General features: G+C 39.5%; 1 protein-coding gene across 3 annotated transcripts in view; it reads left to right on the forward strand.

Annotated features, from left to right (window-relative positions):
* Nucleotides 1-27,633, forward strand: part of OPHN1 (oligophrenin 1) — a 2,670,560-nt gene that overhangs the window by 626,838 nt on the left and 2,016,089 nt on the right. For all 3 annotated transcript variants that reach the window (XM_044057106.1, XM_044057104.1, XM_044057105.1), the window contains exon 2: nucleotides 16,661-16,756. In XM_044057106.1, coding sequence (XP_043913041.1) covers nucleotides 16,661-16,756 — 96 coding nt within the window. The remainder of the gene's footprint in view (nucleotides 1-16,660; nucleotides 16,757-27,633) is intronic.

Genomic DNA, 27,633 nt, shown 5'->3' on the forward strand with positions numbered 1-27,633 from the left:
GTTGAAGAGCAAGTGAAATAAACTACTTCAGATACAGAAGTTATGTTCTCACCATAACGTTCCATCTGAGTAGTTCTACTTCATTTGTCTTCAACCTTCCTTCTCTCCTTCCCCCTGACCTTCTGGTTTGTTACTCCGGCAGGAGGGAGAGAGCGCCTCTGCGGCTCTCTTGTTCTTACTGGTAGGTTTCTATATAAGCTGTTGTGATAAGGTCTTATTGGATTGGGCTTAGGTGGATGATGCAGCATCTCGATCTGAGGTAAGGAAGGAGATGGAGGGGTTTTATGGGTAAGGGGAGGAGCTTGGAACTTGGATCAGATGCTGGTGAAGCTGCCATCTCGGATCCGATACAGATCTATATTCCCACAGGTTGAAGACAAATGAAGTAGAACTACTCAGATGGAATGTTATGGTGAGTGCATAACTTCTTTGTTCTGTATAACTGGACTGTGCACTACTTAATATGAGGCCGTACCTCTCAACCTGTGTGTATTAAAAATTGTAGCACTGACCCTTAAAAAAAATCACAGCAGAGGGCTAGAAAGAGAAATAATTCTTATACTAAATCATGTATAGTAATTGATAAAGAATATTTGTATAGGCTTAGTTTATTTATATGTCTCCATAACCAGGTCTGATTTAATGAGGAAAGCTGTATGTCCAGGATGGACAAGGCTAAGTTTGATGACCAGTTCATAGAAGTTGAGAGGTATGTATGAGGTGAAACAGAGCTTAAGTGGTTTATACACTGTACACTTAGTTTGTGAACAAAATAAGGACTACAATTCTCAGTCTTTGTGTTTATAGGTTCATGAATTTACTGCAGGAGTCTGGCATTTTATTCTTGAAAGTAATGACTGTCCACTTGGAGCTCCATTTAACTGTAGTGTCGTTTTAGACTGTTATTGGAAAAAGGAAACACACAAAATTAAATACATAAAAACAGAATGTCTTTTAGAATGTTTTTGTATTTTTATACATTATTACAAAATATATTGTATGCTGAACAGGTGACTTTTCTTAAGAAATACTGTTCTGTGTATTGTATTGTGACTTGTGGGTATAACTCATTTACAAGTGAAGCCATGGGGATAAAAGTTGTACAAGTAGCACACACAGTGATTTTACACACATACAGCATAGCACGACAAATGGAAGTAAACAGCACACATATAGAAGATAACATACTGTTGGTTATCCAAAACTTATCTTAGAATAACAGGCTTTGTGGGAGACATTATAAGCTTTGAATTATTGTATGTACATCATTATTTACATTATTCATAATAGATACAAACAAATGATTAAACTAAGATTTGGAACTTAAAAAGGATATTTGAATTGAGTTGTAGAATAGAAGCAAGGCATGGGAGAAAATAAGGAGCAGGGATAGTGGAGAGGAGGTACTAGAGATGGTCTGTGCATATTTAATGGCGGAGAGGTCAGATGGCACCAGCTGTACAGCTGAACCACCCAATTTGCATTTCATAGGTTCATAGGTAGTTACCAGGCGTGTGCTACAGTAGACCATAGCCCAATTTGCCAGTTGCCCCAGAGCACTCAGAGCATTGTCTGGTTAAGTAACTTGCTCAGAGTCGCACAGTAGGCAAATGGAGGCTGAGAGAATCAAACCTTGGACTACACGAAGCAGCTCATTGTCTTAATTCTTAGTGTTAACCACCAGATTAAGAGAGTATCACAGTATTTCAGGGGCATGTGGATAATAATATGCATAATTACTTGAGGCAGTTTTTCCGGAGCTTAGATTTAGTTGTTGAAAGCATAGACTCCCCTCCATTCTGATTCTTTCATATTGCTGTGTTGGTTAGATGCAGTCACCCTCTCCTGATGACGACTTACTGGTGTTTACCACTAAATCACTGACTGAATAACAGGACATCCGCTGTAAGTATATGCAGTAATGGACCAGTCTGAGGTGAATGGTGCCAGTGTAATGGCTTTATTTTTCACTGTGAGGCAGGATCTGACAGAGGGATCAGTAGAAATGTTTGCCACTTTGTTTTAACCCTGGCCTAGTTTTGATAGCTTTGTAGTCTGAAGGTAAATAAGAATACTACAAGCATGCATGTGGAAGGCTTGGCATCAAATATAACTGGGCAGAACTATGTAAGCTTATGTTTTTTTTTTTTAAATTCTGTTGTTTCATTGGCACACTAGGTAGTATCCGCTTCGTAATCTGAAGGTGCTGGGTTCAAACTTTACACAAGGCGTTTTTAGTTAGTACCATGATGTTTTATGGGTAAAATCTCTACCTTACAGCTGCAGACTCTGGGTTTTGTCCTGGTCTCTAGTCACTGTGTAGATCATTTCAGATGCTTCCTATGTTTGTCATTTTTCTGTGGTTACTGTGGTCTTATTCCACCTCACAAAAACGTGTTTGTTGATTAACTTCACTAACTTTTCCATGTGTATTTTGTATTTACTTTTGGCCTGGTTGATGGACCAGTTCACTTGCTTTACTAGTAAACATACAAGGGTTTAACTCTGCAGTAGGCATAACTTATTGATTCGTCTTTGAGGTCACTGATATGCTGGTCAGATATATAGATGTTCATCGTGCATACAGCTGCAGTAATCACAGATGGGTTTTCTGCCATCAGGCGGTCCCTCGGTCGGCCGAATTCCAAAGTCTTGGTCCGGCGTCGGTTGTCGTCGCTTTCTCTTCTGACTTCAGTGAGGCCAGAGTATATAAGACACAGCCGACGCCATGTTCTTCAGTCTTTTTTGCCGCGCGGTGCCCAAAGCAGAAGCAGTTCGCAAGTGCCGGTCGGCCAGCTCCTGAATTACGAATATTTTGGAAACCGAAGTCTTCATTAAAGCTAAGTACCCCGTTGGGGAAACTTTTCTTGCCTCAGACTGATGTCAGAAAAAGTTAATAATTGTATTTCTTGTGGGAAGCAAATACCGCATAAGGATTTCCATTCCCTCTGCATACCTTGTTTGGGCCCAGACCACGACGCCTCGGCTGTCGCTGGCGCTACCTTCAATAAACGCACTATTAAGCATCGGGCGGAGTTCGCCCAGCACTACTTTGGTAAAGCTTTTGATTATAAAATGTCGTCGGACACTCCGACTACCGTTTTGTCCAAAAAACGCAAGGAAAAGGACCGACACGCGAGGCCCACGGTCCCCGCCAAAACAGGCTACACGTGGTCCGGTTCTCAGCGAGACGCCTTTGCAGTCCCTGACTACCGACGACACTCCTTTGGCGGTGTCCCCTGTACCCGAGACCGCTGGGTCCTCGGCCCTTTCCCAGACTACAACCGAAGCCTCTGCTAATGTTGAGCCTACTAATGTGGACAGGTCCACCTCCACCCATGGTGTATTTAGGCCCTCATCTTCTTTTTCAATTGAGGCCTTTACTAAATCCAAAGCAGCCAGGCATCCCACGAGGCCTGTTGCACAGGGCACATCTCCAGGTCCCATGCCTAAAAAACAGATGCTTAAAATGGCTGAGGATTTAATTAATCTTATCAGACGTTCTCAACCCCCTCCAGCCAAGAGACCCAGAGTGGAGGAAGATTCTCCCTCTTCTGATCAGGGATCCATTTTATCAGAACATTCTGATGCAGAGGAACACTCTTACTCTCCCTTTGAGGATTCGGATGCAGAACAGTCCATTCCGTCTGTATCCCCTCCTGAGGATTTTTCCTTTGGGGAAACCTTACACACCTTGAGGGAACACTTCCATTGGGAAGGCCAAGACTTTTCAGATTCCAAGAAAAGACTTAGGGAATTTCTTTTGTTACCTCAACACAGATCTCTGGCTATACCCCCTGTTTTGGACATACTGGATGATGTCTATTCGGAGGCTTGTCTTACCCCGGATTCTCTGCCTCCTGCACCAGTCAAACCTGATAGGTATTACAGAGTACCCAGCTCTCACCAATTTCTCTTCAAAAGCCATAATGCTGACCCTGAAACCATTTCACAAGGCCCCAAGGGATTGAAGGCCTCCACTGCCAAAAATCCACTTCCTGCAGAAAGGGAATCAAGATCTTTAGAAAGGTGGGGTAAAAAGGTATATACCTCAGCCACCCTAGCCATGAGGGCTTTAAATTGTCAGTTTCATATGCTTAAATATCAACAGTACCTGTTATCACAATTAAGGAACAAAATGTCTCAACCTGAACAACCTGATTTAAAAGAGTTACAGGATATGATGCATAGTGCAGAACAAGTGGGTAAACACACCTTACAATGTGGTTATGATGCCCTAGAGGCCTCAAGTAGAGCGGCAGCTACAGGATCAGTCATTCGCAGACATGCCTGGCTTAGGGAACAAAATTTACCTGATCATGTGAAAGCTAAACTTCTAGATGCTCCTTTACAAAAGGATGTGCTGTTTGGTACTAATGCTGAGGAGATATTACGGAAAATGGAAGAAAAAGCCAAATCTATGCAAACTGTCAAAGCTTTCTTACAGGTCCAACCACCACGTTTTAGCAGAAATTGGCCTTTAAAAAACTGGTCCTTTCCAGCCACTGACAAGCCCCAAAGAGGTATACAGACGCACAAGGGGCAGAGGGCAATCACAAGGATCATATAGAGGCCGACAATGGCAAACTCCAGCACCAAGAGGTGGCGAAGACAGCGCACAACAATACAGGAAGCAAACCCAATGACTCCCTCATTTCCATGCCAAGCATGTCTCAGCTGGCAGCACCTTTGGGAGGGAAACTAGCATTATTTGCAAGCAATTGGCATATTGTCACAACAGACAAATGGATCCTGGACATTATAAACAGAGGCTACAAATTTCAATTTCACACTCTTCCAAAAATGAGAGGCATGCCAAACCTGCCACAAAATCAAAGGGCAGAGGCACAACTGCAAATTTCAAAGCTCATAAGCATGAGAGCTATTCAAGAGGTACCTACTCACCAACAAGGTCAAGGTTTTTATTCAAGACTTTTTCTGGTACCAAGGAAAGGAACCGACTGGAGACCCATTTTGGACTTATCCATCCTAAACACATTTCTACTGCACAAAATTCAAGATGCTCACATTACAGCAGCTTCTTCCCATGCTGGACAAGGAGTTTTGGCTGGTAACATTGGACCTCAAGGAGGCATACCTGCATGTCCCAATCAGACAAAGCTGCAGAAGATACCTCAGATTTCTTGCAGGTTCAATCCACTATCAATTCTCTGCATTGCCCTTTGGCTTATCTACTGCGCCCAGAGTATTCACAAAGTGCCTGGCATCAGTAATTGCCTACTGCAGACTTCAAGGGATACAAATTTACCCTTATCTGGACGACTGCCTGATCCAAGCTGACAGCAAGAACATACTTCTGGAACATCTGGCATATGTGACACGGTTACTGCTTTCTCTGGGATATACAATCAACAAAGAGAAATCAAGGCTAACACCATCTCAGAAAATAACTTTCCTGGGTGCCAACTTGGACACAAACACCCAGATGGCCTACCTTACACCAGAAAAACAGGGGCAACTATCTCAGTACTTCAAAATACTAGCAAAAAGTACCAGGCTTACTGCAAGGAAAATCCTGCAGGCTCTGGGATTCATGGCATCTTGCATTCTTTTAACCCCATTTGCAAAGCTGCATATGAGGAAACTTCAATGGTACCTAAAAAACCTATGGTCTCAACACAGTCACAGTTTGGAAACAATAATACCAATAATTCCATGTTTGCAAAAGGAATTTCTATGGTGGGCCCAAACATGTCAAGCAAACACAGGCCTCCCATTCTGCAAGCCTCAAGCAAAGCAAGTCATAACCACAGACGCCTCAGACTATGCCTGGGGGGCGCACATGACGGACAGGTGCATTCAGGGCAAATGGTCCCAAAAAGAAAAGCACCTTCACATCAATCAAAAAGAAATGCTAGCAGTAATAAATGCAATTACAGCTTTCAAGGACTTCCTGCATCCAGGACAATTACTGATAAGAACAGACAACACCACGGTAATGTGGTACATAAACAAACAAGGAGGAACACATTCATACCCCTTGTGCAGACTAGCCATGACTCTTTGGAACTTGGCTCTGGAAAGACAAATCGAACTTCAAGCACAGTACTTGCCAGGATTGGAAAACACACTGGCAGACAATCTAAGCAGAAAAATGACAGATCCACACGAATGGAAGTTGCATCCTCAGGTGTTTGCAGAAATAATCCAAGCATGGGGGAGGCCAGACATAGATCTTTTTGCCTCCCACAGGAATCATCAATTGGAAAAGTTTTGTTCAAAGACCTTTCACCCAAAGGCCTGGAGAGTGGATGCCCTTTCATTCAGTTGGACAGCATGGACAGTTTACGCATTCCCACCTCTGCCTCTTCTGCCCAAGGTGCTTTTGAAAGCAAGAACAGACAAACCAAAGATGATACTGATTGCTCCAGATTGGCCAAGGAAACACTGGTACCCACTCCTGAGGAGCCTAACACATACTCCTCTCTGGTCCCTGCCTCTAATGCCTCTTCTGCTGACTCAGCACAGCTACAAAACTCTTCACAGTCAGCTGAAAACACTGAATCTCGCTGCATGGAAAATTCCTTAACACCACAACAGACCCTACTCTCCAAGGAGGTGCAGGATGTCATTTTGGAGGCCAGAAAGCCAGCTACTAGAAAAGCTTACTCCACAAAATGGAAGCAGTTTTGCTCTTGGAATGAGAAAAGAGGCCAGGACCATAGAAAACTGAACTTGTCTCAGGTATTACAGTACCTAGCGGAGCTATTGAACAGTGGACTTTCTTTTTCTTCCATAAAAATCCATGCCTCAGCCATTTCTGCAGAATTCAACACGGATCCTCCTTTATTTTCTCACCCACTCTTACGACAGGTCCTCAGAGGGGCTAAGAATATAAGACCACCAAGGAAACAACCAATACCAGCCTGGGATCTTAATTACATACTAGAAAAATTAACATTGCCTCCTTTTGAACCAGCTGCCTCAACAGATTTGCAATATTTGTCCTGGAAGACAGCCTTCCTTCTGGCCATCACTTCAGCTCGTAGGGTTTCTGAACTACAGGCCCTCATGGCGGTGCAGCCCTTTCTCATTTTCCATCAGGACAGGGGTTCCCTTCGTACCAACCCATCATTTATGCCTAAAGTGGTATCCAGGGTAGCTTTAAATCAAGCCATACACCTACCTACCTTTTACCCCAATCCTCAAAACAAAGAGGAAAGGCTGCTACACTCCTTAGACATCCATAGGCAGCTTTGTTACTATTTGGACAGAACAAAGTCCTTCAGGAAATCAGAACAACTCTTTGTGTCCTATGCTGTAGGGGCTCAAGGGAAGCCAGTTACAAAACAGACTATTTCAAAGTGGATAGGCCACTGCATACGGTTTTGTTACTCCTATCAGATCACACTCCACCAGGGCCACAGCTACCTCTACAGCCTTCCTCAGAGGAGTTCCTACCAAAGATATTTTGGAAGCAGCCACTTGGAGTTCTGTACATACCTTCACAAAACACTACCATCTGCCTTTATATTCCAGAACAAGAGCAGGCTTTGCCACTGCTGTTTTGCAGGGCATTCTGGCTCAACCCAGTTCCTCCTAGTACCTACCACCCTGTGCATAGCTTTGGGACTCTACCCATCTGTGATTACTGCAGCTGTATGCATGATGAACATAGTACAGTTTTGTACCTACCATAAATGTAGATGTTCGAGTGCTAATACAGCTGCAGTACAGGTTTCCCTCCCTCCTTCCCCACTTGGTAAAGGCATGGGGCCTAACAACCTCTTCATACTACCTGACTGGGTTATCCTGCTATGTTTTATTTGCTTGCTACCACTGATTTTGGATTATTTTGCATTGCTTGTATATGTATATAAGCATTATTTAGGTATTGCCTTCCTTCTGGGGGCACCTGACATCTGGGGCAAGAAAGACTGAAGAACATGGCGTCGGCTGTGTCTTATATAATCTGGCCTCACTGACGTCAGAAGAGAAAGCGACGACAACCGACGCTGGACCAAGACTTTGGAATTCGGCCGACCGAGGGACCGCCTGACGGCAGAAAACCCATCTGTGATTACTGCAGCTGTATTAGCACTCGAACATCTACATTTATGGTAGGTACAAAACTGTACTTTATGGCTAATAAAGACCCTGACAGATTTATACTATCAATATATTCATTAACATTGCCATTTTTTGAGGTGATGAAAAAGGCTAGAAGGTAAATTAGAGCTTTGTTTTTGGTAATGTCAAGAGTAGACCTTAATTTTCTACATGTCTGTATCTTAGGTAATGATATCTGCAGATAGGATGTGGTGTTTGTATTTGCCTTGGTGGTGTAGGACAGAATTGATTTATCTGCATACATTAGTTAAATGCCCTGGGCATAAGTAGTCTGATGAGTTTTAATAAAGATAGTGAAATGAAAATTCCACAACACTGGAAATGCCAACTTAGATGGGTCTGGCAGGAGTTTAGGCTTAATTTCCCCAATGTATAAATTAGATATAGTCCGTGAGATAATTTGCATACCATATAAGATGGAGTGAGAGTTAATATCAAAGGCCTTAGAGAGATCCAATATTACTGGTCCTACCGTTTTCCATCACCATTGAGATGAGGCAGATACTCAGTAAAATGAAACAGAGCAGAGTTAGTTCCTTGACCCGGTCTATGCTGAATGATAGAAAGAAAGTTGATAGTAAGTGGGACATACGCTACCTGTGCATGCATCACTCAAGAATTTTTGCAGAAGGAGAGGTAAGGGTTGTCGGTACATAGCTGGATAACTCGGTTGATGTACCACCCTTATGGAGGGGGTAAGAACAGAGGATTTCCATAATTTGGAGCCATAGAACTGAATTGTTTGGCGGTTGATGAACATGGAACCTGGTTCAGTGGTAGCTTTAACTGAGTGTTTGAGATACAGAGGTAGATCTTTATCTGTAGGTGATAATATGGGAATTTTGGATCGCAAATCCAAACCTGTTTTGTGTGTGAGAAATGTTTTACCAAAAAAAAAAAAAAAAAAATACAACTTGAGGGAAATGCAAACGTAGCAAAACTGAAGTTATGATTGGATACCTGATCTTATCTTTTGTAATACATCAGGATTTTATCAGCCTTGATGTATTACCAGATTTAAAAATGTAAGTGCATGAAATGTCTGATAACCTTAAAAGCAGTAACATACTATGCATATGGTACTGTACCACTAATCAACCAACAGGTTTAAAAGCTGATAGACTGTTCAAACAGACCATACTGCCACATTTGTTTACCTTGTTTGTGGCAGTGTGAAGCAGCTAGCAGTTATCTGAGCTGTCAGAAGGTTTGTGAGACAGTAGTGTGATAACTGCTTTTTGTGTGGCTGTGTAAGGCTGACAGGTAAAAGGTAATGAAAATTTGTTATAAGCTAGGTTCTTACTTGTAAGCCTCACCACAACAAAATAACAAGTAATGTTTTCTTTGTGTCAGAGTGCAAATGGTGTGTAACCTAGACAATAATTTCATTAGCAGTGATGGCACTGCTGTATCCTGAAACCATAGTGTACACACACCTGTTAAAATGCCAATTTTTTGTGATATAAAAAAAATGACACTACAATAAATCATTTCGAAACTTTTCTCACCTTTAATGTGACCTATAACCTGTACAATTCAGTTGAAAAACAAACACATCTGTTAGGGGAAAAGATATAAAAAATAAAATATGTACAATAAGCTGGTTGTGTAAGTGTGCACACCTTTAAACTAATACTTTGCCACCTTTTGATTTAATTGCAGCATTCAGTGTTCTTGGATAGAAGTTTATCAGCATGGTACATCTTGACTTGGCAATATTTGCCCACTCTTCCTTGCAGAAGCACTCCAAATCTGTCATATTGCGAGGGCATCTCTTGTGCACAGCCCTCTTCAGGTCACCGGGCTCTGACTGGGCCATTCCAAAACTTAAATTGTCTTCTGGTGAAGCCATTCTTTTGTTGATTTGGATGTATACTTGAGGTCATTGTCGTGTTGAAAGGTGAAATTCCTCTTCATCTTCAGCTTTTTAGCAGATGCCTGAAGGTTTTGGGCCAAAAGTAACTGGTATTTGAAACTGTTCATAATTCCCTCCATCTTGGCTAAAGCCCAGTTCCAGCTGAAGAAAAGCAACCCCAAAGCATGATACTGCCACCATCATGCTTCACTGTGGGGATGGTCTTCTTTTGGTGATGCAAATTGTCTTTGCTCCAAATGTACCTTTGGAATTGTGGCCAAAAAGTTCAACCTTGGTCTCATCAGACCATAACACATTTTTCCACACACTTTTGGGAGACTTGATGTATTGTTTTGCAAATTTTAGCCAAGCCTGGATGTTTTTCTGTGTAAGAAAAGGCTTCTGTCTTGTAACCCTACCTCACAGTCCAGACATAGGGAGAATACGGGAGATTGTTGTCACAACATTACTTGCCAGAAATTCCTACAGCTCCTTCAGTGTTGCTGTAGGTCTCTTGGCAGCCTACCTGACCAGTTTTAGTCTTGTCTTTTCATCAATTTTGGAGGGACATCCAGTTCTTTGCAACTCTCTGTTGTCCCATATTTTCTCCACTTTTTGATTACTGTTTTCACTGCGTTCCGTTGTATATCCAATGCTGTGGAAACTTTTTTGTTCCCTTCTCCTGACTGGTACCTTTCAATAATGAGATCCCTTTGATGCTTTGTAAGCTCTCTGCGAACCATGGCTTTTGCTGTAGCAGGCAACTGAGTAAATGTCAGGAAAATTGTACTAGGACAGCCGAACTTTATTTTGGGTTAATCAGCATCTCTTTAATTGATGGCAGGTGTGTACCCAAGAAGGCTGAATGTTGTAATTAAAGCAAAAGGTGCTTCAACAAAGTATTATTTTGAGTGTGCACACTTATGCAACCAACTTGTACATTTTTTATTTTTTCCCCCTAACAGGTTTATTTGTTTTTTAATTGAATTGTACAGGTAATAGGTCACATTAAAGTGGCAAAAGTTTTGAAATGATTTATTGTGGTCTATTTTTTTTATATTACAAAAACCTGGCATTTTAACAGGGGTGTGTACACTTTTTATATCCAATGTATTTAAAGTATTGAATATTGTAAAAGAGATAAGAGAACTGGAAGAAGGATTTTTAGAACTCCTTCTCCATAACCAGCCAAAACAAGACTACTATTGAAATCATTCCCCGTGCAAAGCTTCTAGGAGTCCTTATAGATGGAACAGTTAAAATTTAATATTCACTTACAAACTAATATTTAAAAAAAAAAACACCAAAACTAGGTATGCTTTATTGCCACAACCGTTATCTTACTCCCTCTAAGTATGTCCTCTCTACCTCCTACCTCATTCCCTCCCTGTTGTATGTGTCGCACCTCTACTAACCTTCAATCCTCTCTAAAGACAAAATTATCTTCCTGCTATAACAAAATCTCAAAGTTCGCCACCGGATCCAAATCATCCACCCACCACTGCAAAGCTCTTCACAAATTAAATTGGCTAGAATTGCCTAACTATCTCTCCTATATCCAACTAACTAATGCTCAGAAACTCATCTTCAAACCCTTTCTTTGCTCCTCCCTTGCTCCACTCTCAAAATGCATCTGCCTGATAGATATCTCAGGTCCAGTAATCAGAACCTGCTCAAAGTGCACAAACCTGCACTCACTCCAGGTAAACTTCTATTATCCTTCTGTCTAGCATGCCTTTGGAATTCCCTGCCACCTCTTATTCATACCACCCAAAACCAATCCACCTCCAGACTCTAGATCCCATTTAGTTTGGTTTTATGAAAGGTAGATCATGCCTGCTCAACCTTGTTGACTTTGAGTCAGTCACCAGAGCTGTGGATGAGGGCAAGGCAGTTCATACAGCCTGCCTTGATCTAGCCAAGACCTTTGATACCATTCTCCACTCAGGAATTATTGATAAACTCACCAAACTAGGCATCGACCCCTATATCACTAGGTGGATTGCAAATTGGCTCACAGATAGAACCCACAGTGTGAAAGTAGTGGACTCCAAGTCAGACTGCAGACCAATCATGAGTGGAGTCCTACAAGGATTGGTCCTGGGTCCTCTCCTGTTTGGCATCTACTTCTCAGAAGTTCAGGCCAACACAGAGGGACTCTGGCTGACCAAGTTCGCAGACGACTGCAAGCTGAGAACCATTATTAACTCCCCAAGTGATGTAGACATCCTACAGAAAGGCCTCACTGAGACCAATGACTGGTGTTGAAACCATGGCCTTAAGCTTATTGCCAAAAAATGCGTAGTAATCCCCTTTGGGAAAAACTCAGTTCCCACCAATTACCACCTCGATGGGAGCCCATTGAACACAGAAGGCATTATAAGAGATCTGGGGACACAGGTTGACAGGAACCCCTTCTTTGACCAATGCATTGCCACTGTGGTCAGAGTGTCCTTCTATGTGGCACATCTTATTACCAAGGGTTTTGCATCCCGGAAAGAAAGAGGTCATCATCTCTCTACTCTTCCCTCTTTAGGCCAGTCATCGAGTATAATGCCCCATTTGGCATGTACGTCACTAGACACATGCAACAGCTGGAAAGGCCACAAAAGTACCTCACAAAGAGGATCCTAGGTCTTAAGCACATGTCCTAGACAGACAAACTCAAAATACTCCATCTATTCTCTGCCTCATATCATCTACTAAGAGGTGATCTCTGCTTGACTTACAAAGCCATGTCTGACCCAGCTGTGTTAGGAATGCTACATCTAAAGAAATCTCAATCCCTCCACACCACACGCTCCAGAGACCTCAGCCTCATTACCACAATCAACAGAACATGCTCGAGAGACAGATTCATAACCCAAAGACTGCCCATGCTCTGGAATTGACTTCCCATACATGTCAAGCAGAGCACCTCATTGGCCCTCTTCAAGAGAAATCTTGATGAGTGGATGGGAAATAGAAAGTTCACCATGGGGATCACTCCAGTGGCTCTACTTGATAGAGGCATTAGGAACTAACGTTGGGCGGCACAATGCCAGAGCACTTCTATGAGCTAGGCTTGTAAAGGCTCCAGGGTCATTAGCCTAGTACACACCTATGAACCTTGCTCCATTCTCACCTCTCATCTCACTGGGAATGTTCCTGCTCTCACCCCACATGACTTCCATCCCTATTTTCCTATTCCCCCACTCTCTCAACTTAAGTATAACACTGATCTCCCTATGCTTATCTACCATTTCTCTTAACATATTACTCACTCCCTAAAACTTCTAACATTCTTTTACTCTAGCAATGACTTGTAACTCTCAACTCCCTTGTTTCTCTATGATTCCTAAATATGCTGTGTGAGGCTTATTGCCCCTACTGTTTTGTACCATGCGTAATCTTCTCATTTGCATACATTGCTTGTTGTTCCATTAGAGCACGTTACAGCATGATTTTGTTCTTATATTATGTTTTTTTTTTACTTTCATTGTATTCTGTAGTTTCTTAAATTGTGTAATAATTTGTGAACATATGTTAATTTTCAATTAGTATACTCTTTAAGGAGCTGTTCTCCCCGGTCTTCCATTGAAAATGGGCTCTTCTCGGCCCAGTGGACTATCCTGATAAACAAACTGTAAATAAATAAATACATTTTAAAAAAAAGTTGGTGTGAGGCTGCAATACGTTCTTGAGTGCAGGGCAATAGTCTGGATGGCGAAAGATGGAATGAGTGAAAGTTAGTTGGTTAAGGGATAAGGGATTTGGTAGTTCAAGCCATTTCAGTTGTAGTGCTTTGCAGTAGTGTGCCCTGTGGGTGGAGGCTGGTAGCAAATCTGGTGATTTTACTGTAGCAGGACTTCAGTTTGTTTAAATCTGATTTTCTGAGGTTGATGAATATTGGTAAGGTATATAGTAGGGTGGAGAGTAGATGTGTTCTGGCTGTGGACTGCCTGGTGTAGTCTGTTAGATATGGCTTGATTCTGTAGAGTGAACCTAACTTAATGCGGGCTTTTTTGATAAAGCCAAGTGTTTGTCAAATTTTAGACTGCTGTCAGTTGTGACACCAAGGAGTTTGGTGTGATGGACACGTTCTATTTTTGTTTTATTTGTAGAGCAGATTGTGAAAGAAGGGAGTGATTGGGTGTTTTTCTTTTAGTGAAGAGCATGAGCTTAGTTTTATTTAGATTGAGAGCCAGTTGGTAGTCAGAGAGGTAGTTTTCGATGTCATGAAAAGATTATTGGGTTATTTGTAGGAGTTCTGGTAAGGAGGGGCTGAACATATGAGTGAGGAGTTGTCAGCGTATTGTACTATAGTAGCATGTTGGGTAGCTGATCTGAGTTTGTTGGTGAATATGGTGAAGAGAAGTGGACCAAGAGTTAAGGCTTGTGGTATGCCTCGTGAGATGGGTATTAGGGTAGAGCGGTTGTTTTGCCTCATAACTACTTGTTGGCAGTCAGTTAAGTAGCTTAGAAACCAGGAGAAGGCTGGTTGGGTAAGGTTGAAGGAAGCTGGCTCATTGAGTAGTTTTTGGTGGTATACTGCATCATAGGCCTTTGACATGTCTGGGAAGATAGCAGAGATTAGCTGGTTATTATTTCTGAGCTGGTTGATTGAGTTTGTAAAACTGACAAGTCTGGTGGTTGTGCTGTGTTTTGTTCTAAAACCATGTTGGGAAGCTGCAAGGAGGTCACTGTTTAGTAGGTAGTTGAGGAGTTGTGTATGTATGCATTTTTCAAGTGTCTTGGCTGCGGGAGAGAGGATAGCAATTGGCCTGTAGTTTGTGCAGAGGAGTGTTATAAGAGATTTTCCAAAGCTTTTTGTTATATATTGCTCAGCGATGGAACGATTGATTAGTAGGGATATAGGGCAGGAGAATAGCATCAGCTGCTAATCTAAGTTTTTTGATGGTATCTGAACTGGTTTGACTTAAAAAGTAATTAAGGTTTCTCTCTGGTGTTATGGGAACAGTTAGGTATTACATTTGTCTTTTACTAGGGACAGTATAGCATTGATAAAATGAGTGTTAAACTGCGAGGCAATACTGTCTGTGGAATTTATTGTGGTTGGAGTTGGAGTTGTGGTCTGTCTGGGCTTAAGCAATTGTTTAATGGATCCCCAAAATTTATGGCGATATAGCGTTTTGTCCTGCCTGATATGCTTTTTGGCTAGATTTCGGAATTGTCAGAAGGTAAGAAGGGAGGCTTTACTTTTGGTGGCATGATAGTTGGACCAGGCTTGTTCTTTCTTTTTGAGGAGCTGCTTCGTGTTGCTAGTGAGCCATGGTATCTGTTTCTAGTTAGTACGAATCTTTCTAAGGGGAGCTAGGTTGTTTAGGATATTAAGGAATTTTTCATTGAAGTACTGAATGGCCGAATCAAGTTGGAGGTATTTTAAGGGGGACCAGTCACATTGTTGCAGAAGGGCATTAAAGACTTCAATGGAGAAATTTCTTTTGTTGAGGATGTACTTGAAAATGATGTTTCTAGGAGGGTTTATGCACTGCCTTAGTAGGTAGGTGGGTGAATAAACACTTGCACTGTCTGGAAGACAGATAGGTGTCAGAGGAAGGGATTATTTGTTAGAGTCCAGTCTAAGATTGTTTTTTGTTATGTTTATTGAATCTAGTAGGGGATTGAATTGTCTGATGGAAGCCATGTAGGTTAATAAAGTGGGAAGGATTATCAGAGAAGCAGATGGACCAATCCAAGTTGAAGTCCCCCATGATAATTGTTTCTTGGCTAAAAGTTGAAGTACACAAACAAAGGAGGTCTTCAGTAATGGATGGGTTGTAGATGGTAATTATGATGATGTACTTATTAGAGTTAAGTTGTAGGCAGGAGATTAATATTTCCAAATTCCTGAGATCTGGGGAGTTGAGTTGAAGACGTTCCAGTTTTATAGTTTTCTTATATATTATGGCTGTGCCACCACCTCATTTATGGGTTCTATCAAGTCTTTGGATGTTATAACCATGGGTTAATATTTCACTATCTGGCATGTGGGATTTTAGCCATGTCTCTGTTAGGATTGCTAGATCAGGGGAGTATTGGGTGAGTGTTATGTGGAATTCATGAGTTTTATTTAAGATGCTTCTCAGATTCATGTTTAAGGTGGGGAGGTTAAAGGTGTTACGTGGGAGACTGGTGATGTTTGGATAACTTGATTGTTCTAATAGAGGGGGATTTGTTTGGAGAAGTTGAGGGACAGGATTTAGGGGGACAGGATTTAGGTGTATGTCACCACTTAATCTTATCTGGGTTGAATTGAAGAGGAATAGGTGTGTGAGTTTGTTAACTAGTTTAGTGTATTTACATAGTGTGTATGGGGTTGCCTGTGAGAGTTTATTTTTAAATGATAAGAGTTCTGCATTGGAGCTATTATAAATTTGTGGTGATGTGATAGTATTGGTTAACGAAGTATGAGGTTTGGTAAAGAATGGGTCAGTGGGGGAGTAGCAGGTATTAACTTGTTGGTTTTGATAAGAAGAAGGGAGGTAGAGGGTAGTGAGAAAAGAAGGTATTGCAAACTGTTGGAGTAACATTGTGTTAGTATTTAGGGAGAGTTAAGTAGTGGTTAAAGATGGTATAGGGAGGGATTAAAGAGAGAGAGAGAGGATCTTGCAAGTAGTGGTTAAAGTCTGAATAAGAGATAACAGGTCCTGCTAAAGTATGTTCCTAATTATCACTATTATTCTTTAATCTTTTCCTCTTTTTGCATTCCAGATTATTCCATTGCTGTGCAGAAGTTCTCACAGACTCTACAGTCATTCCAGTTTGATTTCATCGGAGATACATTGACTGATGATGAACTCAATATTGGTAAGCTGACGTTTTAGTGTTGTAATTGTGTATTTTATAATTAGAACAATTTTAGAACATTACTTTATGTGGCTTACAAGATAAAACATGCTTTTTGCCATATATGAATTTAGTGTTTGTTTTTGTTATTTTTAAAATGTGATGATTAGATAATGTACGTGTTTACTGTGATGAAAGAAACTACATGGGTGTCATATTGCAAAACAAAAAGTATTTAGGATATGTGCATTGCATGAAGAGAAAATAAACGAAAATATATTTGTAAATCCTCTACTTGTTGTACTTACATCTGTTCAAACACTTTGGAGTTCATGTAGGCCCTCTTGCGTGCTTAATCCCCACCCCAGGGTTACTCTGTATTACACTTGGTAGATGTATGGAGATATATAGCTCATCTTTTTTATCTTGTAAGTGCTTTTAATGTTCAATTTCCCTGCCATCCTTAATTAATTTACTTGTTTACTAAACTGGTAGATGGACAGTTTAAAGACTGTCTTCAGCTGTAAATCAGACCAAAGGCAAAAAAAAAACAAGAGTGCATTACATTGTTGTATTGTATTATACATGCTTTGCCTGTACCCTTTCTGTATCTGTCCCCATTTCATCTATAGATTTCCTCTCCACCACCCATTCTGGTATTCCATTCTGTGAGCCTATAATCATCTTTGTAATTTTGTTTTGCACTTCTGAGGTGTAGTTGGTCCTTACAGTCTGCTGTCAGTGTCCTGTTATTCCTCTAGCCTTCCTTTCATCGTGATAACCTCTGCTTGATCTTTTGTACCCCTACCTGGTCTCTCCTGTCTCTACTGGTTTCTAGTGAGAAGATCAAAAACCACACCAAGCACTCTGATTAGAAGCACAGTGTACAGACTAAATAGGACAGTTTTGCCAGTAGAAAATGTAGCACTTATAGGCTATAAAGATTGGCCTTTTCTTTTTTAATAACACAAAAAAAAAACTTAAGGAGATTCTGCCAATAGGGATGACTGCAATAAGGGATATAGACAGTCAAGAGGGGGCTGGAATTTATTGGAGAAAACTAGGAAAGGAACCAAGGTATTGGGAGCAAATAAATAGAGAAAGAAAGATGATAGGATGACAAGAATTTATTTGGACTGCAGGCTAGAGATTGCCTTCCCTATCAAGATTTGATGTCAGAGTATAGGCAATGAGAAAGAAATAGGTCCTAAACAAAAGACTAGCACTGGTAGAGTTTTTAGTAGAATCTACAGAAGCTGCCATTAAAGGAATAATTAGTAGAGCATATAAAATATTGCATGATAACTATAAGAATCAATCAGAGGAGGTTAGAAAGGATTGGAAGGAGAGATTGGATAAGCAGTTCACAAAGACACAATGGGAGGATATATATATATATATATATATATATATATATATATACCTCCCAAATATGCAACAAAATCTAGAAGATTTAGGATTTTTGCTTGGAAATGTTTACATAGATATTTTATACCCCAAGTAGACTCAGAAATTTTTTCCTCAGGTAGACAGCAAATGTTGGATATGTGACAGGGAAGAAAGAGGTAACTGGAAATATATTTTCTGGGAGTGCAGTGAGTTGGCGGACTTTAAGGATTCCCTGTGGGATGCACTGTCGGAGAGGTTGGCTGGGCAGATTGGTGTGATGGGGGAGATGATTTTTCTAAGTTATGATACAGAATTGGAATTGCCTAGACATGGTAAGGCCTTGCTGTGTCTAATAATGGTGGCTGCCAAAAAAGCATTTACTAGAAAATGGAAATCAAAATATAAGCCAAGTACATTAGAAGTAATGAATATAGTAACAGAACTAAAACAACTGGAATTGTGATCTTTAGAAGAAGGTAGGAACAAACTACATAGGAAAAAATGGGAATTGTGGGAACAGTACATACAGGGGAGGAGTGAGGTATAAAAGAAGGCAGGACTTAAATGAGCTGTGCAATGTTTGAAAACAGTTGGATAGATTATAAGTGATGTATAGTGTGTGTAGCTGGGAGTGTGTTAGAATGATTTGTGATGTAAAATGGTTGAAACTAAGATTGTGTTGGTTGTGGTTTGTTCTCATTTATATAAATGTATGGTTACTCTTATGTTGTAAGTGATGGTTTAATTAAGGGGCAGGAATTGAATAATGTATGTAATGTTGCTTAGGTTATATGATATATAGCAGTATATGTGAAGCGTAATGTTTGCTAATTTTAACTTGTTAATACAGTTTGATTACTTTTGTATAAACGTAAATGTGCCTATGTCACAAGTGATAATTCAATAAAGGTGCTTTAAAGAAAAAAACAAAGAACTTGACTGGTTTGATACTGTAGCTTTTTCAAGAGAGCACATCCTACTCAAAGCGTAGCCTGACCAGGGTCTTGTATGTGGTAGTGTTACTACTGTGCATTGGAACTCTCTCATCCTGAGTATAAGCACCAGCATTTTTTCACTCATGACATGGCTGTCTCAATCTTCTTCTGCTTGTTCAGTACATATGTGATAAAGACCACCAGCTCATTTTCTTAAACATTCATGATAAAGCCCTCCCCCCATCTGATAATTCATACCAGGTTTGTTGAGGCTTAGGTGCAGGATTTTCCTTTTTTGCCTGCTGTGCACCTTAAATTACATTTCTGCATACTTTCCACGCATTTGCAATATTTATTTAGAGTCTTTACCCGTACTGTGTGCACATGTTTGTTATCACTGAAGAGTTTGGTTTTGTTTTGTGTTTTTTCATGTATGCTTGAAATGAATACATGGAACAATATTGGCCCCAAGATCTACACCTGCACTACAGTTCTAATCCTTTCTGTTATGCATGACATCATACCAGCTGCTGCAGACTCTGATCTGGTAGTGACATCATACCTGCTGCTACAAGCTCTGATCTGGTAATGACATCATACCTGCTGCTACAGACTCTGATCTGATAGTGATATCATGCTGCTACAGACTTTGATCTGGTGGTGACATCATACCTGCTACTACAGACTTTGACCTGGTAGTGCTTTTGAATTTAGAACTTGGTCAAAATCAGTCCAGTCAAGTAAAAGTTGAGTTGAAAGGATTGCTAAAACACAGATGGAGTGTCTGAGATAATGGCAGTGTTGTGGCAGATTGCTGACTATATCGTGTTGATAATTGAAGTTCAGTGGTTATTAATTATTGAAGTTCCACAGTAAAGAAAGAGGTGAGCCCCTGCAAGTATGGTAGCTGCACGGCCCCAAAAGTCCTCAGCAAAAATGCAGAGCCAGCAAACAGTGACATATAGTACAGTAAACTCAGGTTATGACAGCTGTCCTGGGATGAGATGTATATGTATATATGTATGTATGCCTGTGTGTGCATGTGCACATACTTATTTGCACAAAGGCGCTCATTTTGCCATTGCCTACAGCATTAATTCCCTATGTTGTTTGTATTAAATTAATCCACAAATAGAAGTGACTCTAGTGGTTATGGAGGAGATCTAGTTACATGCATGGTAGGCACATAAAGTTGGCTGGCCTTGGCTAGCAGTGGGAGATTATGAATGTTTGTCTGATGTGTTATGATGGCCAATGCTCGCTGACAGCAGACCACTTTGTGTTCATATCTGAGTTTTAGTGCTGACTGTTTGAGCCTGGTAGCACAGTTTTATGGCTGATGTGTAACAAAGTCGAATGGGGGAAAATTGATGAGTAGCTAATAAAATTGTTGACTATTTCGTGAAAGCAGGAGAAAGTCTAGACTGATGTGTCTGACATTTGTTACCAGCTAACATCTGTAACTGTACTTGCGAAGACATGGTAGTTACAGGACTGAATGAGTAAAGGGAACACAGCATTTTGCAGAGTGGTGTGTGCATCTCTTTCAGTGAGTGCAAATAGGCATGAGTTGAATGAGAAAACAGATGAGGATGATGCCTATTGCTATCAACAAAATCCCCTTAAAATTATAATGTAATGAAGTGTACGTAGCAAATGGAAACATGGATTTTATTTTTGTGTATCTTTATTCCTGTTGCATGACAATTATTCAGTCTTTGTCTCAAGAATGTCATGTGTTGCCAAAATTGATATATATGGATCAGTGTGATTTTCTGGTGAGGAGGTAAACATACGACAACATTAACAGAACAATAATGATCCAGAGGGAAGCAGAATGTAAGAATATACTGCTGTTGTTGGTCTTGATGCAGAAAAAAACATTTGACAGAATAATTTGGGATATTATGAGTAGGGCAGTGGAAGTATTTGCATTTCCTGATACAATAATAAGGTGAATTTGGAGGACATATGAAGGTTCCAGTGCAAAAATTAAAGTGGAAGGGTTCTTATTTGGCAAGTTGTGTCTGAATAGAGGAACCAGGCAGGGGTGTCCTTTCTCCCTTTTGTTGTTTGCATTGTTTAGAGCCACTGGCAAAGAAAATAAGGGACTCAGAAATTCAAAGATATAATTGATATGGTAATCAAGACAAGTTAGCTTTGTTTACAGCGATAACCAGAAAAAGACATCTCAGTGTTATAAAACATTTTGAAACAGTTTCAAGTCTTTTTGAGATATAAAATTAATGAAGATAAAATAAGCACTGTAGCTGTAAGGTATGTACCTACAGATGAATTGATTTGGCAATGCACATGTTTTTTGGGGACATGATAAAATGAAGTATTTAAGAGTATGGATTAAAAATGATTCTGTTATAGCAGCTAAGGATATACAGGAAGAGAATGAACAAAAGATAAAATCTGGAAACTCTTGTTTGTGGATATGGATAGCAAAGTACACACAGTTAAAATACTTTAGTCCCTTTAGTTTTACATACAGGTCAGTCATATTTTTATCAGACGAAGGAGAAGTTGTGGACAATAATTAATAGAGCTGAAGGAATTTATTGGGAGAGAAAGAGAGCAAGGGTCAAGTGTGATAAGATGATCCTTCCAATAGAAAAAATGGTTTAGGATTTTGTGATTTGAAGGGGTATTTTACAGCTACACAGTTAAGACACGTACACATAACACAAGTGGTATGCTATAATTCATAGTGGAAAGTGATATTGATGAAGCATAGGGAAATTCAAGAATTAAGGAGAGAGTCAGATTTTGGATACAGATCCTTAAGGAGAATAACAACAGCCATACACAGTATTATATGAATGAAGTAGCAGAAAGTATTGTCAGAACTATGCCATTACAGGAGTGGAGAAAGAAGACTTTGCCGATAAGGATGACTACAATTAGGGGTACAGAGAATAGGCAAGAGGGAGCTGGAATTTACTGGCGAAAACTGGCAAAGGAACCAAGGTATTTGAGGCAAATAACTAGAGAGAGAGAGAGAGAAAGGCAATAGAATGGGAAGAGGCCAAGAAGACGTCTGAACTGCAGGCTAGAGACTGCCTTCCCTGTCAGGGATTGATGTCAGAGTATAGGAAAAGAGAAAAGGATGGGGGAATTCTAAGTGAAAGACCTACTGTGGTAAAGGTTTTAGTTGAATCTAGAACAGAAGCTACTGTTAAAAAAGGGTTTGTTGTAAGTATGAAATATTGCATGATAACTATAGGAACCAATAAGAGGAGGTTAGAAAAAATTAGCAAGAGAGTTTAGATAAGCAATTCACAAGGAGGCAAATGGAGGACATATGTAAGACTCCCAAATATGCAAGATAGTCTAAAAGATTTAGGATTTTTAGTTGGCAGTGTTTACCTAGGTATTTTATACTGCAAGCAGACGCCAAAGAATTTTTCCTCCAGTAGATGTCAAATGTTGGTGGCTTGATAGGGAAGAGAGAGTTAACTGGGAATATATGCTGTGGTAGTGTAATGAGTTGGCAGACTTTAAAAATTCCTTACAGAGTACTGTGTTACAGATATTGGGAGAGCAAATGGGTATAACTAAGGAAATTATTTTTTTAAGCTGAGATATAGGATCTGTATGGCATTGACATAATAAAGCCGTATTAAGTTTAATTCTGGGGGCTACCAGAAAAAGCAGTTATCAGAAAATGAAAATCAAACTCTAAACCACTGTATTTGAAGAATTAAATATTGTAACAGAGTTAAAAGAACTGGAAGTGGGATCTTTAGAAAAGGGGAAGAGCAAAATACATAGAAAAAAATGGAAATTGTGGGAAAATACATGCAGGATGTTTTGGAGGAGGGGTGAGGTTTAAAGGAAGGCAGGGATTGAACAATTTATGTAATGTTAGATCGATAGTTACACAAAAGAATGCATGTGATGTATAATGTTTGTAACTGGGAGCATGTTAACATGGTCTGTTTTCTTTTATATAAATGTATGTTTGCCTGTGTCTTAAGTGATAATTCAAAAATGTATTAAAAAAGAATATAAAATGGATCAATTGTATGGACCTAGATAGGAATACTGGATAATTTATGAATCTGATTAGCAAAGTACATTAGATTCTGTTGTAGTACATATTTAACTTCTTATTAAAGAGAAGCTCAGTTCCTCTTGTTTGGACAGAGTCTTTTGCATTCCCATTTCATAAAGGAAGTTGTGTCTTTTTGTTGCAGAACTGTAGACCAATTAGTATGACATCTGTTTTAGGAAAGTGTTTTGAAAAATGTATACTGACATTATTAACAAAGAAAATGTATACAATATGGGAATTGACATTACACAACTTAATTTTCTTGAGTCTTCCACCTTGGCTTATTTAATTAAGCCCTGTGATTTACTGAGTTTAGCAAATGATCTGGTTGTAACAGTATTGATAGTATATTTGAGTATAGCCAATATATTTCACACCCTTTGTAGGCCGCGGTGGTGCAGCGGTTAGCGTTGCCGCCTCACAGCAAGAGGTTGCATGTCCTCCCCCCTGTCGAGTGACGTTAAAGACATGCACGTAGGTGCGTGCGTGAATGGGTGTGCCTTCTTTGAAGGTTGGGCATCGGGCTGGCACCTCAGCACTGTAAAAATCTACTGCCAATCATTAGCAGACCGGAGTTCCGCTGTGGCGACCCCTAACCGGGAAAAGCAAAAAGACATCACATAATAGAATTATATATGCTATAGAAAATCATGTTATCAATCCTTGTGTCACTTAATGATTTAAAGAAGGTCTAACATGTAGATTAGGGATAAGGCCTTGGACTTATTCTATTTAACTTGGTATTTCACACATTTCTTCCATATTGGTATTTGTCTTTTTGTAGTCGTATATTTGAGATGAAAGAGCTAAAACATTTTAATAAGTTGTATGACATATTTCAGTCAGGAGTTTTTTGTGCATTTCTTTTATTTTTATATCGTATATATTTGATATATATTTTTAAAAATGTTTTAATTTGAGTCTTTTATATTTCTGTTATTTTGTGTAATATTTTGCACTAACATATTTGCAAGAACAAATACTTTGGAGGAAATGAGCATCTTAAACTCCAAAATATTGGAAAACTTGAAGGAAATTAATTTGTACTAGAGTTTGGGAATTAGAAAGCATGCATTGTTAAACTCATTGTATCTGTAGGAAGTCTTACTTCCAGTATTGTTTGAAGTAAATGTATTATGTAAACAGAATTAAAAGCTTTGTAGACATGTGGTGCCGCAAAGACTAATCCTGCCTCTGTAGCTCCAATTTTTAATATAACTTAACAGTACTTTAGAGTAAATGAACTTTGTCAGTATAATGCTTCTAGGAATAAATTTGAGTCAGAAGTCTGAAATGTCTGAATTTGTACAGTCTGAAAAAATATTAATGGCTTGTGTATGAATTTCTGCCCAGTATTTAGTAAGTCAGTGCATAGTAACTGTATTTGTTTTCTTTGAAAATAAGTGGGTGGCCAAGTTACAGATGTCTAAAATCTTTGTGTGGTACATACACTGCATTCTTTTCACTTACATAGAATAAACAGATCCTGAAAAGTTATGTAAAATTCAATAACTAAAGGATTGCAGTCAGGAGCCTTCCCTTATTCATTGACATAATTTCCCATTTTGTTTGCATCATGTTCAGAAACAAATTGCTGAAAATGTGGAAATGTGTTATTAGTTTTATCTTAAAGAATATGCATTTCTTCTTGTGGCTGTTTCATTTTTTTTTCTTTCATTTTCCTGGTAATATTCTCAAAACTTTTCATGATTTCATTGGTTTGTGATACTTTATGACCTTTAATTTGCTTTTGCTTTCAATTGTTTTTTCTAACCATTTATTAATTTATAGATTTAGCATAAGTAGCCTTGAAAAGCAAATCCTACATTTCTAGTTATATAATCATTGTTTAATTTCTCTCTCTCGTTTTTCTCTAAGCTCCCATTTTGTTCATAATTAATGTTATAAAGCTTGTTGATTGATTATTGTAAGAAGTACTCTGATTAATCTTAAATTCCAAATATGCTTGTATACTTTTAGAAATAATAGTTTATAGTTAATTCAGAAATCTGAATCATCACATAGACTTTCTTCACTGGATTTTTATGAAGTAGGCTTGATTTAATGTAAAATTTAAGTTAATGGCTGACTGGTCAGACCAGAATCATAGTCACAGGTTTTGAATTGATTATTCAAGAGATGAGCTAACTGTAATAAAATAGAACTATGAAAATTGTATATTTCTTAAGTCACAGTAAATAGCACCCCCCCTCCACCCCCTATTTGTGGGTAGCATTGGCGAGAGCCTCTGTCATCCTGCAGTGCTACTCTGATACTAAGTTCAGTCTGTATCTCCTGCTGTTACATCATATGGGGGTGGTGGAATATTCCTAATACTATCTGATTGTATAATTGTGCAGAACGCCCGTGATGCTTGAACTGGGTAATGACATTCTTAATATTCTACTAAAATGAATCTTATTAATTGTTCCTGGTATACATAGACATAGTCGGCTGTGTAGCAGTAAAAGCCAGATGTTCAACAGCTCCATCTTTATGTGAGAACTGTTACTGTAAGTATTAAGCCTGTCTGTTGTACCAGTCTTGATAAACAGAGAAGATTGTTTCTGCAGCGGCCTGCACCATGCCACAACCTCTAGGTAAATGCTGAGCCTGTATTTGCGATAGTTAAAACTCTTACATATTCATTTTACTGGCAGTAAGGCAGGATGCCGTTAGGCTGCACTAAAGAAGTACAGGTTGAGTTGTATAAATATATATGTTTAGTAATCCCACGCGGTGGTGCAGCGGTTAGCGTTGCCACCTCACAGCAAGAGGTTCTCCGGTTCAATTCCCGGCTGTGGTGCCTTCTGTGTTGAGTCTGCATGTCCTCCATGTGGTCGCGTGGGCTTCCTCCTGGTGCTCCGGTTTCCTCCCACATCCCAGCGACATGCTGTAGGTGGACTGGACACTCTGAATTGGCCCTAGGATTGAGTGCATGCGTGTGTGTGTGCATTCTATGGAAGGTTGGGTGCCGGGCTGGCAACTCGACACAGTAAAACTCCACTGGCAATCATGAGCAGACAGGTGATCTGCTGTGGCGACCCCTAACTGGGAAAAGCCGAAAAAAGAAGGAGAAGTCATCCCAGCTATTTAAAGCAACAATTCCTAAAACACACTACATGGCACGAGTGCAGCCCTTGCTTGGCACTTACTGCTACTTCAGCCTAAGACCATATCTACTTGTCTGTCATACGCAGTCCTGCAGACTTTAGAGATGTCACCCTTCTAATGCTTTCAGTACAATATCCTTCTTACAGATGGGGCACTTGCTGAACTGCAAAGACCCATTGACTTCAGTGGACTTCCCCATTACTTAGAGGTTTTTCCTTGTGCTCAGTGATGTCCTTCTCAGTTGTTTCTAATTTTCAGGGATGTCCTTGATTTTGACTCAACATATTGCTTTGCCCCTCCTAATGTCTCCTAAAACTGGTGATTTTTGGTGGAAGATTGCACTTAATAAATGGCAATAATTACAGTTATAGACTTCTTTTACTTATGAAAATGAATGTTTATTCACATTCTCTTCTATCAACTTTTCAAGTTAATAGTACTAATGTCGCTGATTACTTGTGGATGTATCCCTGATTTTAGTATTAATTCTTTGAATCAGCTGCAATGTAAAATTTCCTAATAGTTTGGTATAGGGAGACTAATTTCTTGTTTTAATTTGGTGTAGTGCTCAGGGAGTCCTCATCGGCCTATATGGTTTAAGTTCTCCCTGACCACAGGTTGCACAAATGGGAGTATTGTATTCAATTGGGATAGCAGGCTGTACCAAGTAGAAGTTCTATGTGATTCTGATAGTCGGCGTTTTTTTATCTGATCCCTCCTTTGTTCCATACATCTGTAAGTTAATTTATTTAAACATTTAAATAAAAAGCATGCTTTTAATAATAGTAAGTTTATTGTCATTGTGTTTTGTCAATATTAATGTTCATAACCAAATCCCAGTATTTTCAGACTGTAATATACTGGAAGCATCTAGCTATAAAAAAACATATTGTACTAATGTCATAGATGATATTGTTAAACTGAAACATAAATGGACCCAACTGACAGTCACTGTATGTTTGAATAAATGCTTAACTTGACCATTTCACTGTGTCACTGTAAAGTACATTGCTACTTGCCTGTTGTTAGCAAAGAAGATGCAATACACGTAGGTTTCTTATTATGTGAATCATAAAATGTTTGGCTAACTTCTGTTTATTTCTTCAGTTTTTGCAGTTGTTCATCATGTGAAGGGATTTTCTAAATAGACACAGCATTAGCTTTTCTAAAATAATTCATTAATTTTAGCTTGTTCTTGAGTAGTTAACCACATTTATATTTAATGGGACAAGAATACACATTATTCATACCTTATAAGTAAAAGGAAAAATGATATGTTTACAGTACTGTCTTAGAAGGAGGGAAGTGTAAGAGATAAAGGAGTATAGGAGAATATCAGTTAGGCAAGTCCGACAGAAGGAAGAACAAGGGCTTAGTACAGGGAATGGGGCCACAGG

This window comes from Protopterus annectens, chromosome 15.part0, assembly GCF_019279795.1.
Source record: "Protopterus annectens isolate FY-2018-M chromosome 15.part0, PAN1.0, whole genome shotgun sequence".
Taxonomy (NCBI): Eukaryota; Metazoa; Chordata; order Ceratodontiformes; family Protopteridae; genus Protopterus; species Protopterus annectens.